The sequence below is a fragment of the Lethenteron reissneri genome, chromosome 61 (assembly GCF_015708825.2).
Source record: "Lethenteron reissneri isolate LAM-NWPU_2019-01 chromosome 61, ASM1570882v1, whole genome shotgun sequence".
NCBI lineage: Eukaryota > Metazoa > Chordata > Hyperoartia > Petromyzontiformes > Petromyzontidae > Lethenteron > Lethenteron reissneri.
In genome coordinates this window covers 8,222,713-8,235,509 of record NC_083839.1, presented here as the reverse complement: position 1 = coordinate 8,235,509, position 12,797 = coordinate 8,222,713, and the positions used below count along the sequence as shown (strand labels likewise).

General features: G+C 55.8%; 1 protein-coding gene across 1 annotated transcript; it reads right to left on the bottom strand.

Moving 5' to 3' along the window:
* Positions 1-467: 467 nt before the first annotated feature.
* Positions 468-2,415, bottom strand: LOC133358306 (leucine-rich repeat-containing protein 3-like). The gene is made up of 2 exons (XM_061576562.1): positions 1,075-2,415; positions 468-750 (listed from the first exon to the last, which is right to left on the bottom strand). The coding sequence occupies exons 1-2, from the start codon at positions 1,726-1,728 to the stop codon at positions 655-657; spliced, it is 750 nt and encodes a 249-aa protein (XP_061432546.1). The 5' UTR covers positions 1,729-2,415; the 3' UTR covers positions 468-654.
* Positions 2,416-12,797: the final 10,382 nt, after the last annotated feature.

Here is a 12,797-nt window from a genome sequence, read left to right as displayed (position 1 = left end):
GTTACCAACCTGGAGATTCAGGATCTCAACTGCACAGTTACCAACCTGGAGATTCAGGATCTCAACTGCACAGTTACCAACCTGGAGATTCAGGATCTCAACTGCACAGTTACCAACCTGGAGATTCAGGATCTCAACTGCACAGTTACCAACCTGGAGATTCAGGATCTCAACTGCACAGTTACCAACCTGGAGATTCAGGGTCTCAACTGCACAGTTACCAACCTGGAGATTCAGGATCTCAACTGCACAGTTACCAACCTGGAGATTCAGGATCTCAACTGCACAGTTACCAACCTGGTCATTCAGGATCTCAACTGCACAGTTACCAACCTGGAGATTCAGGATCTCAACTGCACAGTTACCAACCTGGAGATTCAGGATCTCAACTGCACAATTACCAACCTGGAGATTCAGGGTCTCAACTGCACAGTTACCAACCTGGAGATTCAGGTCTCAACTGCACAGTTACTATCCTCCCACCGTCGACACGGACATCGTCAATCCCCACCCGCGCCGTCTCATCCCCATTGTGAACCCCCAACTTTGCTGGTGACCCCAAATGAGTTGAGGGGGGGGGGGCCTCAATGCCAATGGAACAACCCATTAGGTGGGATCCTTGAGGAGGTGGAAGGAAGGACCCCCTTAAGGGGGTCACAGCGTGGTGCTCCCCACGTCGTCTTCAAAGGGGGTCCCGGGACCCCCCTCGGGGAGCTGCGGCGCCACCTCCTTCTTCATCTCCTCGCGGTTCTGGCGGGCATAGCAGATGATGTATCCGATGACCACGGAGAACCACCCCAACATGGTGACCAGCATGGCCACGTCCGTGGTCTTGGCAGGTGGGCCGCACATCATCATCATGGTCATCATCATCATGGTCGCGTCGTCGTCGGCGGCGTGGTCGTGAGCGCCTTCACCGAGATCGCCAGCGCCACGCTCAACATCGCCACCACCAAAGCCAACACGGGCAACCATTCCTCCACCACCACCTCCACCGCCGTCCTCTCGAACTCCTACCCCAGAGTCGCCCCCGCGCCCCGCGTGCTCCCCCCTCTCGGCCGTCTCGCAGCTCACCCCGGGCCCGAGCACCGTGACGCGAGACAGCGCCGCCGCGAGCTCGCAGTCGCAGTGCCACGGGTTGCCGTGCAGGAACATTCCCACGGCGGGGCCGAGTCCGGCGAGCGACGCGGGGCGCAGCGAGCGCAGGCGGTTCGCCGACAGGTCGAGGAGCTCGAGGGAGCGCGCCGCGCCGTCGAAGGCGCCCGGGGAGATGGCCTCGAGTCGGTTGCCCGACAGGTCGAGCTCGCGGAGGGCGGGCAGGTGGCGCAGGACGGCGGGCGGCAGCGACGCGATGAGGTTGGCGTCGAGGAGGAGGCGCGAGGTGGCCGCCGGGAGGTCCTCGGGCACGGACGAGAAGCCGGCGCCGCTGCACTTCACGTGGATGCCCGCCACGTCCACCACGTGGACGGGCGAGACGCCCACGCCGGCCACGCCGCCCACGCTGCTGCTGCTGCTGCTGCCCGCGCTGTGAGTGCCGCTGCTGCTGCACGAGCAGCTGGTGGGGCACGTGAAGGTTGGACGGATGGCCCAGCAGAGGATGGGTGGGCCGACGTGCGGGTGCAGCAGTTGCAGCAGTAGGAGGAGGAGCAGCGGGTGGTGGCGGTGGTGGTGAAGAGCAGGAGGTTGCAGGTGTGAGACACGAGGAGACGCGGAGGGGTGGTCACGCATTGTGTGCGATGAGCGGCACGTGCGTCTGTGTGCGGGCGCGAGGAGGATCGCGAGACTTTAAGGCTAGACGGGGGAGCTTTGCCTTTGCCGTGTGTATGTATATGCGTGTGTGTATGTGTGTGTGTATATGTGTGTGTATCTGTATCTGCGTGTGTGTGTATGTGTGTGTATGTGTGTGTGTATGTATATATGTGTGTGTATCTGTGTGTGTGTATGTGTGTGTATGTGTGTGTGTATCTGCGTGTGTGTGTATGTGTGTGTGTATGTGTGTGTGTATGTATATGCGTGTGTGTGTATCTGCGTGTGTGTGTGTATGTGTGTGTGTATGTGTAACAGCACTTGCCCCGACAAGTCTGTTCAGGCTATACGGGGGATATTTGTCTTGGTAGATGTGTGTGCGCGTAAAACAACGTTTGAGTTAATAGTCTGCGGATGGCTAATCCACTGCTGGATGAAGGAGTCCCTGCGCTGCACGTCTTTACCCGTGCCGCCGGTGGTTTGGCAGGAGATATGCTTCGCCACGCCGGCGAGGTCTGGGAAGGGGCTGGAGGGAAGGGGGGTGTAGGGGGGGTGAGGCATGACCGGTTCAGATATCATTGGCCACGGGCATTAGCCGTGGCCAGGAATCGAACCTTCGCGCTCCGGGTTCATAGCGCAATGCGCTTACCACTGAACCACCGCTCCAAACGATACGCGTGTGTCTACGGGGCTATATACTGTGCCGTGTGTGTGTATGGGATTGTGCATTGTAGTGCGTGTGTGTGGACTGTCTCTGTGCGTGTGGGATTCGATACTGTCTGCATGGGTGTGTGTACTGCTCGCGTGAGCGCCTGTGGACTGTGGAAGTGTGGACATTGCGTGTGTGTGGGATTGTACTGTCGATCTGTCACTGTGTATATGGTTGTGTCACTGTGTGTGTATGTCGGTGTGTGTCTGTGGTTGTGTAACTGTGTGTGTATGTCGGTGTTTGTCTGTGGTTGTGTCACTGTGTGTGTATGTCGGTGTGTGTGTGTGGTTGTGTCACTGTGTGTGTATGCCGGTGTGTGTGGTTGTCACTGTGTGTGTATGTCGGTGTGTGTGTGTGGTTGTGTCACTGTGTGTGTATGTCGGTGTGTGTGGTTGTCACTGTGTGTGTATGTCGGTATGTGTTTGCGCTTGTGTCACTGTGTGTGTATGTCGGTGTGTGTGTGGTTGTGTGTGGTTGTATCACTGTGTATGTATGTCGGTGTGTGTGGTTGTGTCACTGTGTGTGTATGTCGGTGTGTGTGTGTGGTTGTGTCACTGTGCGTATGTCGGTGTGTGTGTGGTTGTGTCACTGTGTGTGTATGTCGGTGTGTGTGTGTGGTTGTGTCACTGTGCGTATGTCGGTGTGTGTGTGTGGTTGTGTCACTGTGTGTGTATGTCGGTGTGTGTGGTTGTGTCACTGTGTGCGTATGTCGGTGTGTGTGTGTGGTTGTGTCACAGTGTGTGTATGCCGGTGTGTGTGTGGTTGTGTTACTGTGTGCGTATGCCGGTGTGTGTGTGTGTGTTTGTGTCACTGTGTGTGTATGTCGGTTGTGTGTGTGTGGTTGTGTCACTGTGTGCGTATGTCGGTGTGTGTGTGTGGTTGTGTCACTGTGTGTGTATGTCGGTGTGTGTGTATGTTGGTGTGTGTGGTTGTCACTGTGTGTGTATGTCGGTGTGTGTGGTTGTGTCACTGTGTGTGTATGCCGGTGTGTGTGTGGTTGTGTTACTGTGTGCGTATGCCGGTGTGTGTGTGTGTGGTTGTGTCATTGTGTGTGTATGTCGGTGTGTGTGTGTGGTTGTGTCACTGTGTGCGTATGTCGGTGTGTGTGTGTGTGTCACTGTGTGTGTATGTCGGTGTGTGTGTGTGGTTGTGTCACTATGTGTGTATGTAGGTGTGTGTGGTTGTGTCACTGTGTGTATGTCGGTGTGTGTGTGGTTGTGTCACTGTGTGCGTATGTCGGTGTGTGTGTGTGGTTGTGTCACTGTATGTGTATGTCGGTGTGTGTGTGTGGTTGTGTCACTGTGTGTGTATGTCGGTCTGTGTGTGGTTGTGTCACTGTGTGTATGTCGGTTGTGTGTGGTTGTGTAACTGTGTGTGTATGTCGGTTGTGTGTGTGTGGTTGTGTCACTGTGTGTGTATGTCGGTGTGTGTGTGGTTGTGTCACTGTGTGTATGTCGGTGTATGTGGTTGTGTCACTGTGTGTGTATGTCGATGTGTGTGGTTGTGTCACTGTGTGTGTATGTCGATGTGTGTGTGTGGTTGTATCACTGTGTGTGTATGTCGGTGTGTGTGGTTGTGTCACTGTGTGTGTATGTCGGTGTGTGTGTATGTCGGTGTGTGTGGTTGTGTCACTGTGTGTGTATGTTGGTGTGTGTGTATGTCGGTGTGTGTGGTTGTCACTGTGTGTGTATGTCGGTGTGTGTGTTGTGTCACTGTGTGTATGTCGTGTGTGTGTGATTGTGTCACTGTGTGTGTATGTCGGTGTGTGTGTATGTCGGTGTGTGTGGTTGTCACTGTGTGTGTATGTCGGTGTGTGTGTATGTCGGTGTGTGTGGTTGTCACTGTGTGTGTATGTCGGTGTGTGTGGTTGTGTCACTGTGTGTGTATGTCGGTGTGTGTGGTTGTATCACTGTGTGTGTATGTCGGTGTGTATGTCGGTGTGTGGTTGTGTCACTGTGTGTGTATGTCGGTGTGTGTGTATGTCGGTGTGTGTGGTTGTCACTGTGTGTGTATGTCGGTGTGTGTGTATGTCGGTGTGTGTGGTTGTCACTGTGTGTGTATGTCGGTGTGTGTGGTTGTGTCACTGTGTGTGTATGTCGGTGTGTGTGGTTGTCACTGTGTGTGTATGTCGGTGTGTGTGGTTGTGTCACTGTGTGTGTATGTCGGTGTGTGTGGTTGTGTTACTATGTGTGTTTGTCGGTGTGTGTGTGTCAATGCAAGCTGATAGGCATACGTACCTTGGCCAGCGCCAACAAACCACGCAACACCACAACACGCGCCAACATCACCAACCACACATCACCCACCCCACATCACCCACCCCACATCACCCACATCACATCACCCGCATCACATCACTCACCCACATCACATCACTCACCCACATCACATCACCAACCACATCACATCACCAACCACACATCACCCACATCACCCACATCACATCACTCACCCCACATCACTCACCCACATCACCAACCACGCATCACATCACCCACATCACATCACCCACCCACATCACATCACTCACCCGACATCACCCACCCACATCACATCACCCTCGCCACGCCTTGGCTTCATCGCCCACCAGCTGCGCGTTCCGTCTCGCACAGGCGGGAGAACGTGTGTGTGTGTACGTGTGTGTGTGTACGTGTGGGTGTGTGTACGTGTGTGTACGTGTGGGTGTGTGTACGTGTGTGTGTGTACGTGTGGGTGTGTGTACGTGCGTGTGTACGTGTGTGCACGTGTGTGTGTACGTGTGTGTGTACGTGTGTGTACTTGTGTGTACGTGTGTGTACGTGTGTGTGTGTACGTGTGTGTGTGTACGTGCGTATGTGTGTGTACGTGTGTGTGTGTGTACGTGTGTGTGTACGTGTGTGTGTGTGTACGTGCGTATGTGTGTGTACGTGTGTGTGTGTACGTGTATGTGTGTGTGTGTACGCGTGTGTGTACGTGCGTGTGTGTACGTGTGTGTGTGTACGTGTGTGTGCGTGTGTGTGTGTACGTGTGTGTGTACACGTGCGTCTGTGTGTGGGGGGAGAGGGGGTGCGCAGTGGTTAGCGCTACGCTGCGCTACAAACCCGGCGAATCGAGTTCGATTCACGCTCACGTGTGTAGCGTCGGAAACGCGTCTGCACTATGCACACACCGCCTGTCCACCCACCTGCAGTAACGGCCAGAGGTCTGTAGGGGGTGCCAGCCTGTACAAGGGGATAGAGAGAGAGAGAGCCGGACCATAGAGAGGCTGGGTTCCCCTCCCCTACCCCAGGTGAGGGGCTGGGGGCGCCTTTCCAGGATCCTCTGGAGGATTCCAGAAAGGGGGCGGTACCGGGGGTGGAGAGTCCCCGGGACAGGTATAAAAGGCGGCTCTCAGGTCGGCTCGAGGCAGTGCTACGAAGACCAGCTCGGCTAGGACCCTGCGACCCCGGGACCCGACGTCCTTGTAAGGGCCGGGTCCGAGTACGGACCAGTGGTCGGGACCCGCACCTTGGCTGGGTCGGGTCAGTCAGTCTCCCCGAGGGCACCCCTCGCCAGAGGGCTCTAGTTACCCCGAGTGATAGGGCACGCTAGCCCGGAGGCTGTACCTCCATAGAGAGCGGGGTACTGTGTTACGTTGTTATAAATAAAAGTGTTGCCTCCAAGTTACCTCGCAAGTCTCCTGAAACCCACTACATTTGGTGCCAGAAGTGGCCATGGAGACACGCGACGACACTGTGCCGGAGGCAGGGGTCTCGGCGACACTGGCCACGAGCGAAGAGCCGCTGCCGGCTGCACAGCTGCCCATGCCGCCGCCTCACCTCCAGCTCGCCGCTCGCTGCAGGAGGCGCATTGCCACCTCGTGGAGCTGCTCAGCCCCGCCGCCACCATCCTCGGCAACATCCTCCGCGGGGAGGTGGCACCAGGGGTGAAGGGTGCGGCGCGGGAACCAACCGACGCCGCCGCCATCACACCTCCAACTGCCGCCAACATTTTTTTAAACTCCCGCCGCCGCGGGTGGCGCTTCCGCCGGCGCCGCAGTGCACCACGGGGCGAACATCACATCCGGGCCGGACGGTGGCCAATCCGCTGCCGTCCAGTCATCATCGGAGCAACAGCACGTACAACAGCGCCTGCCACCACTACAAGATTTCTCGGCTGCCGGGGGCGACTGGGCGGCCTTCCAACGCCGGTTCGACTCCCACCGGGAGATGACCGGCTGGTCGGAGGCTGAGGCAGGGACCAGGAGGCCATTGATGCTCTCGTCTTGCAGAAGCTCCTGAGCCTGGCTGGTTCTCGCTGGGCTCCAGTGGGAGACCTGTTTGATTTATTTGGACGATGTAATTGTTTTTAGCCGGTCCTTCGAGGAGCACATGGAGAGGTTGCGCGCCGTTTTTGAAAAGATGCGTGCGGCTCGCCTTAAATTTAAACTTGCAAAAATGTTTCTTGCTACGGACCTCCATCCGGTATCTCGGCCACATTGTGAGCCGCTTGGGCATTGCTACTGATCCCACCAAAACGAGCTGCCTGCGCTCATGGCCGGTTCCTACATCGGTGGGGGACGTGCGTAGCTTCGTAGGATTTGCTTCCTACTACCGACGGTTCGTAACGCGCTTTGCGTCCATCGCCAAGCCGCTCCACACTCTTACGGCTAAAGGGGCGAAATTCCTGTGGGGCACCGCAGAGCAGGCCGCGTTTGACTCCCTTCGTGACGGTCTAGTCCATGCCCCTCCCCTGAGTTATCCTGATTTCTCGGTGCTGTTCCTTCCGAACACGGACGCCAGCAATACAGGCATAGGGGGTGTATTGTCCCAGATCGTCGATGGCGTCGAGCGGGTAGTCACCTACGGCAGTAGGGTGTTGTCGCCCGCTGAACAGCGCTACTGCGTCACCCGTCGAGAGCTGCTGGCTATTGTGTTCCATGGTAACGCCGATGCGCTTTCACGTATGTACGGTCTGGTCGGGCCAGTTGTAAACAGGCCGTTAATGACGCGCCTCCCTCCTTCACCAGGGCAACCGAAGGGGTGGTCGATCCTCCACCAGACCGCGTTGCACCCTCCGCCGCTGATGCCCCTGTTGGGTCTCGGCTTCGACTGAGTGGGGCCGCCTCCAATTGGAGGACGGTTCCCTCCTTGGGATGTGCCATCGGGCCTGCGAGATCCACAGGCGGGAGGCTTCTGGGGGGCCAGTCTCACTTGTAAGGAACGGCCTGCTCATGCGTTGGAATGGCAGTGACCAGAGGTACAAGCTGGTTGTGCCTACGTCTGTGCGCGGGAAGACTGTGTGGGCCTGCTCATGAGCGGTTGTTTCACCTTGGGGTTCAGAAAACCCTTGCCACACTCCGCATCGACTTTTTCTGGCCGACTATGGTAGGGACTGTCGCTAACCTGCTTCAAGGTTGTCCCCAGTGCTCTCGGCAGAAGCCTCCCTCGAATCCATCGTGCCCGCCCCTTCAATCCATTTGTGTTTCCCTGGTGAATGAGCTGGTCACGCTTGACATCTTGGGGCCTTTTCCTGTCACTCCCCGGGGTAACAAGGACCTTTTGGTTGGGGTCGAGTACTTCTTCTGGCCTATGGCTTGGCCGCTCCCAAACCAATCAGCGGCAGCCGTCACGGAGGCCTTTCTCCAGGGATACAGTCTTGGATAAGGGCGCTCCGGAGCGGCTGCTGACTGATCAAGGGAATAATTTTTCGTCCATCTTGCTGCGGGAGGTTTGCGATCTGTTGGGCATTCATAAGGTTCGCACCTCCCCTTACCATCCGCAAACTGACGGCATGGTTGAGCGGCTGAACAGGACGCTCACCGCCAGTCTGAGCCACCAGGTGTCCGAGTCACAGGTGGATTGGGATCTTCACATTCCCGGAGTTTTGGCTGCCTACCGGTTGGTACCTCATGCTGCCACGGGGTTTTCCCCCTTCTATTGAATGTATGGCAGAGAAGCCAACCCCCTGGTCCGCGTGACTCAGGGTTCCCCTAAGTCCAAAATTACCCAACATATTCGGTCAAATGTCTAGAAGTTGGTAGAGGAGCGAGAGGCGGCTAAACACAATTTTGAGGCCCGCCAATTGGCTAATGAGCGCCTGTGGAGTCTCAGGGTTTCCACCCACAAATGGTCGGAGGGTGACAGGGCTGGCTTCCCTGCCCCCATGTGCCCCTGTCTACGTCACCAAAACTTTTGAAACCCTGGAGAGGGCCCGTCGATATCGTACGGGTCGTTCGTCCGCAATGTGTTAAGGTCCGCCATGGGAAGCGCTGCTGGTTTGTGCACCTGACGCGCCTGAAACCCTTTCTTCCTTACCACACTACACCCACTCCACGCGGGGGCCGAGGGCGTGACGTGTCTGACGAGCCGAGTCGTGCGACCGCCGGGCCGAACCTTCAGCCCAGCCGTGCGCTTGCCCCCTCAGACACCTCGGGAGTAGCGCCTCCACGGCGCACTGCTCCGGCCACGGGGAGTGCCTCACGCTCGGCTGACACGTCTCCTCAAGGCCGCCATCCTCCGCTTCATGCGACCCCAAGGCCACGTCTTCCACCCGCTGCTTACGATAGACCGTCGACCAGGACCCGGTCGAAATCTAAAACTTTTTCATGAACCCCTAGCTAGAGGGCTCTAGTTACCCCGAGTGATAGGGCACGTTAGCCCGGAGGCTGTACCTCCATCGAGAGTGGGGTGCCGTGTTACGTTGTTATAAATAAAAGTGTTGCCTCCAAGTTACCGTCGCGAGTCTCCTGGAACCCACTGCACGTGCACCGCCAACACCGGTGACGATTTTCTGAACCGGTCCGCGGCCTCCCCTCGGTCGACTCAGCCTGAAATGAGTACGGCCGGCCACGTACGACGCGAAAAAAGTTCGACGTAGATCAGCACAGTGGTGGGGGGGAAGACAAAGGCGGCCGGGGGTGAGCAAGGCAATTGCAGGGCCTCGCCTTTGCGCCTTTGACACGTCTACGAAATCCAATTCATTTAGCAATTTATATATTTCGGCAGTGAATGCCTTCCACCTGTGCCGGGCATTATTAACGACTGCATGTGATGCCATAGGGCAGTATTGATGGCTCACGGGGTGGAGGAGGAGGAGGGGGGTGTGAACGTGTCTCTGTGTTATTACCTGGCCCGGTTTAACTCTGCCCATTCACTTGGGAGAGTCGTATCTCAACCCTCTCGAGGGCAGGGGTTCGTGTCAGCTCCTTGTTGAGCCCCCCCCGTATAGACCGAGTGGTGGAAATTCCTCGTTACTTGGGCGAGGACAACGTTTATCCGTTGGACAACAACCGCTGTTGGCTTCGCCACGCAAAGCGGTACTCGTTTTATTGGCCGAGGCTGGGAGGGATGGATGATGGGCTGAGTGAATCCCCACAACTTGGATTTAGAACTCGCGACCTTTCGATTGAGAGCTGTTCACCTTTGCATGGTGGTGATAGTGGTGATGATCAGGGGGATGAGAAGTGATGATGGTCGGGATGGCGATGTTGAGCAACATCATCATCACTATTATCACAATCATCACCCTGATCATCATCACTATTATCATAATCATCATTATCCCGATCAGAATTATTCCGATCATCATCACTATTTTCACAGTGAGCATCACTCTGATCATTATCACTATTACCACAATCATCATCACCCTGATCATCATCGCTATTACCACAATCATCATCATCATGATCGTCGCTATTACCACAATCATCATCATCACCCTGATCATCATCGCTATTACCACAATCATCATCATCATGATCATCGCTATTACCACAATCATCAGCATCATCATCACCCTGATCATCATCACTATTACCACAATCATCATCATCATGATCATCGCTATTACCACAATCATCATCATCATGATCATCATCGCTATTACCACAATCATCATCATCATGATCATCATCGCTATTACCACAATCATCATCATCATGATCATCATCGCTATTACCACAATCATCATCACCCTGATCATCATCACTATTCCCACAATCATCATCATCATGATCATCATCGCTATTACCACAATCATCATCATCATGATCGTCGCTATTACCACAATCATCATCATCACCCTGATCATCATCGCTATTCCCACAATCATCATCGTGAGGCGGCGTCTCCCCTCGTCAGTGTTGTTCCGCTACTCTGGCCGCTCCACGTGGGCGGTGCCAGAATCCACGGCCATCATCTCGAGTGGCTTCCTTTGACGCCATTAATTATAAGTGAAGGTGAGAGAGGGGAGGGAGGGGGTGGAGGAGGAGGAGGTGTAAAAGGGAGGGGAGGGGAAGGAGGGATGTGGGGGGGAGGGATTGGAGCCAGGGAGGGAGGCGCAGAGAGGGAGGGAGGGCCGGGAGGGAGGGAGCGAAGGGTGGATGGAGGGAGCAGAGCTGTAGACATTTTGGCATCGGACGCGACGGAGCCGTCCCCTTCCCTGCTGCTGCTACGGCGTCGGCCCCGCCGACCACGCGAGAGGCACCGAGACACGCAACGCCGCCGCTCGCTTCGTTTGCGACGATTCGGAAAAACAAAAACCCCCTTCATCAAGGTGTCGCGCGCCCTTCACGGAGTGGAATCCACAACAATCGGCTCAAACCGCGAGAAGGGCAAGAACGCGTCTCTGGACGGGGTTCGACATTCGGGGGTCTCATCAGCAGCTCGCTGGAACGAACGCTGGTGAAGTGCCCGATGTTGAAGCTTTAAGGGGGTTCGGGATGGGGGGGGGTCTTCTCGGGGACCTGGCGGGGAGCGGGGGAACGCGATAGAGGAGGGTTTTGTCTCTGAGCTCGTGAATTATTCAGTGGGACCCTTTAATCCACATTTAAATGCGACTCCTCGCGTTACGGCTCGCTCATTAGAAAACACGCGTATGGCTTTACACGTGGGGGTGGGAGCCGATATACAGGCAAAGACAAAGGTCCCCCATAGAGTCTCGGGAGACTGTCCGCGCAAGTGCCACGAGAGCGTGGTGCGCTTCAACACCACGCCCGACCGCCCCTTTCAGAAGCCGAATATTTATATATTTAGACCTGAGGAATCCGATGAGCTATGAAGCTCCTTGTTATTTTGTGTGCCTCTCCCCAGTGCTGATGTTTCTGGTACACACCGCAACCAAAATAACAAGAAGAGACACTTTTTTTTTGCGAATTCCGTAACAATCAATATTTAACATTTTCAAGAGCCAACACCGGTGACCGATTATCTGCACCGGTTCTGGGCCCCCCTAGGTCGACTTAGCCTCAAATGAGTGCCATGGTGCGGTGTGTAAACATCGTCACTAGGGAGACAAAGGCGGCCGGGCGTGGTTTTGGCCACCCATCCCCTCGTGTGCCGTGCCGGCCTTCACAGTGGCTCCTCGCTAACAGCACTTGCCCCAGCAGTCTGTATAAATCCATACGGGGGAGCTTTGTCTTTGTGTCAATGTGAGTGTTTCGCGTAGCGATTAGCAAACCGTGGTACGAACCCGGCGACCCAAGTTCGATTCCCGCTCATGGCCAACACCAGTGACGATTATATGAACCGGTCGTGGGCCTCCTCTAGGTCGACTCAGCCTCAAATAAGTAACCGGTGCGATGTATAAACATCGCCACTAGGGAGACAAAGGCGGCCGGGCGTGGTGCTGGCCTCCCACCCCCTCGTGTGCCGTGCCGGCCTTCACAGGGGCTCCTCGCTAACAGCACTTGCCCCAACAGTCTGTTAAGGCTACACGGGGGATCTTTGTCTTGTTGTTCTACACGCATTACGCCACGAAGCGGCTGTAGAGAGCCGTAGGGTGCCCACCCGTGACTCGCGAGCCGGAGGATTTACCCGTAGCCTGGGATTGAACGTGCGACGGTGTGTAGGTGGGGGGGTGTTGGTAACGTATCGCGCTAACCGTTGCCCCACCGCTCCACAGGACTCTCCCCCATCGCACGCAATGTCGTCGTGCAGAATGCCGATGGCGAAAGAGATCAGCAGATACCGTGTCGACTACTGCATCACACATCTGGGTGTTTTTTTTTTATTCCCACGTAACAAAAATGTAATCAGAGTACGTTTTACGCATCCCATCAGCAATGAATACGCGTCTTTTGCGAGTTAACGACTTTGAGCAAGCAGCATTAGTTTCCGAACCACAGGCAAACAAAAAGTCTCAACCGGCTCCACCATACAGTGTCTCATCAGCAGTCATGCTCGCTTGAACAAATGCTGCTGAACTGCCAGATGCCTCGAGGCAGGGGTCGGCTTCCACATCCAGTGTCTCAACAGCAGTCATTGCTTTGTGGATTCTGAAGGACGATTTCTGACCTCGAGGCCGGCTTCAGCCTCTTCCTGTCCACCTGGCAGCACGAGCCGATGGTGGTTGGGGGGTGTGGGGCACGGCCCCCACCTTC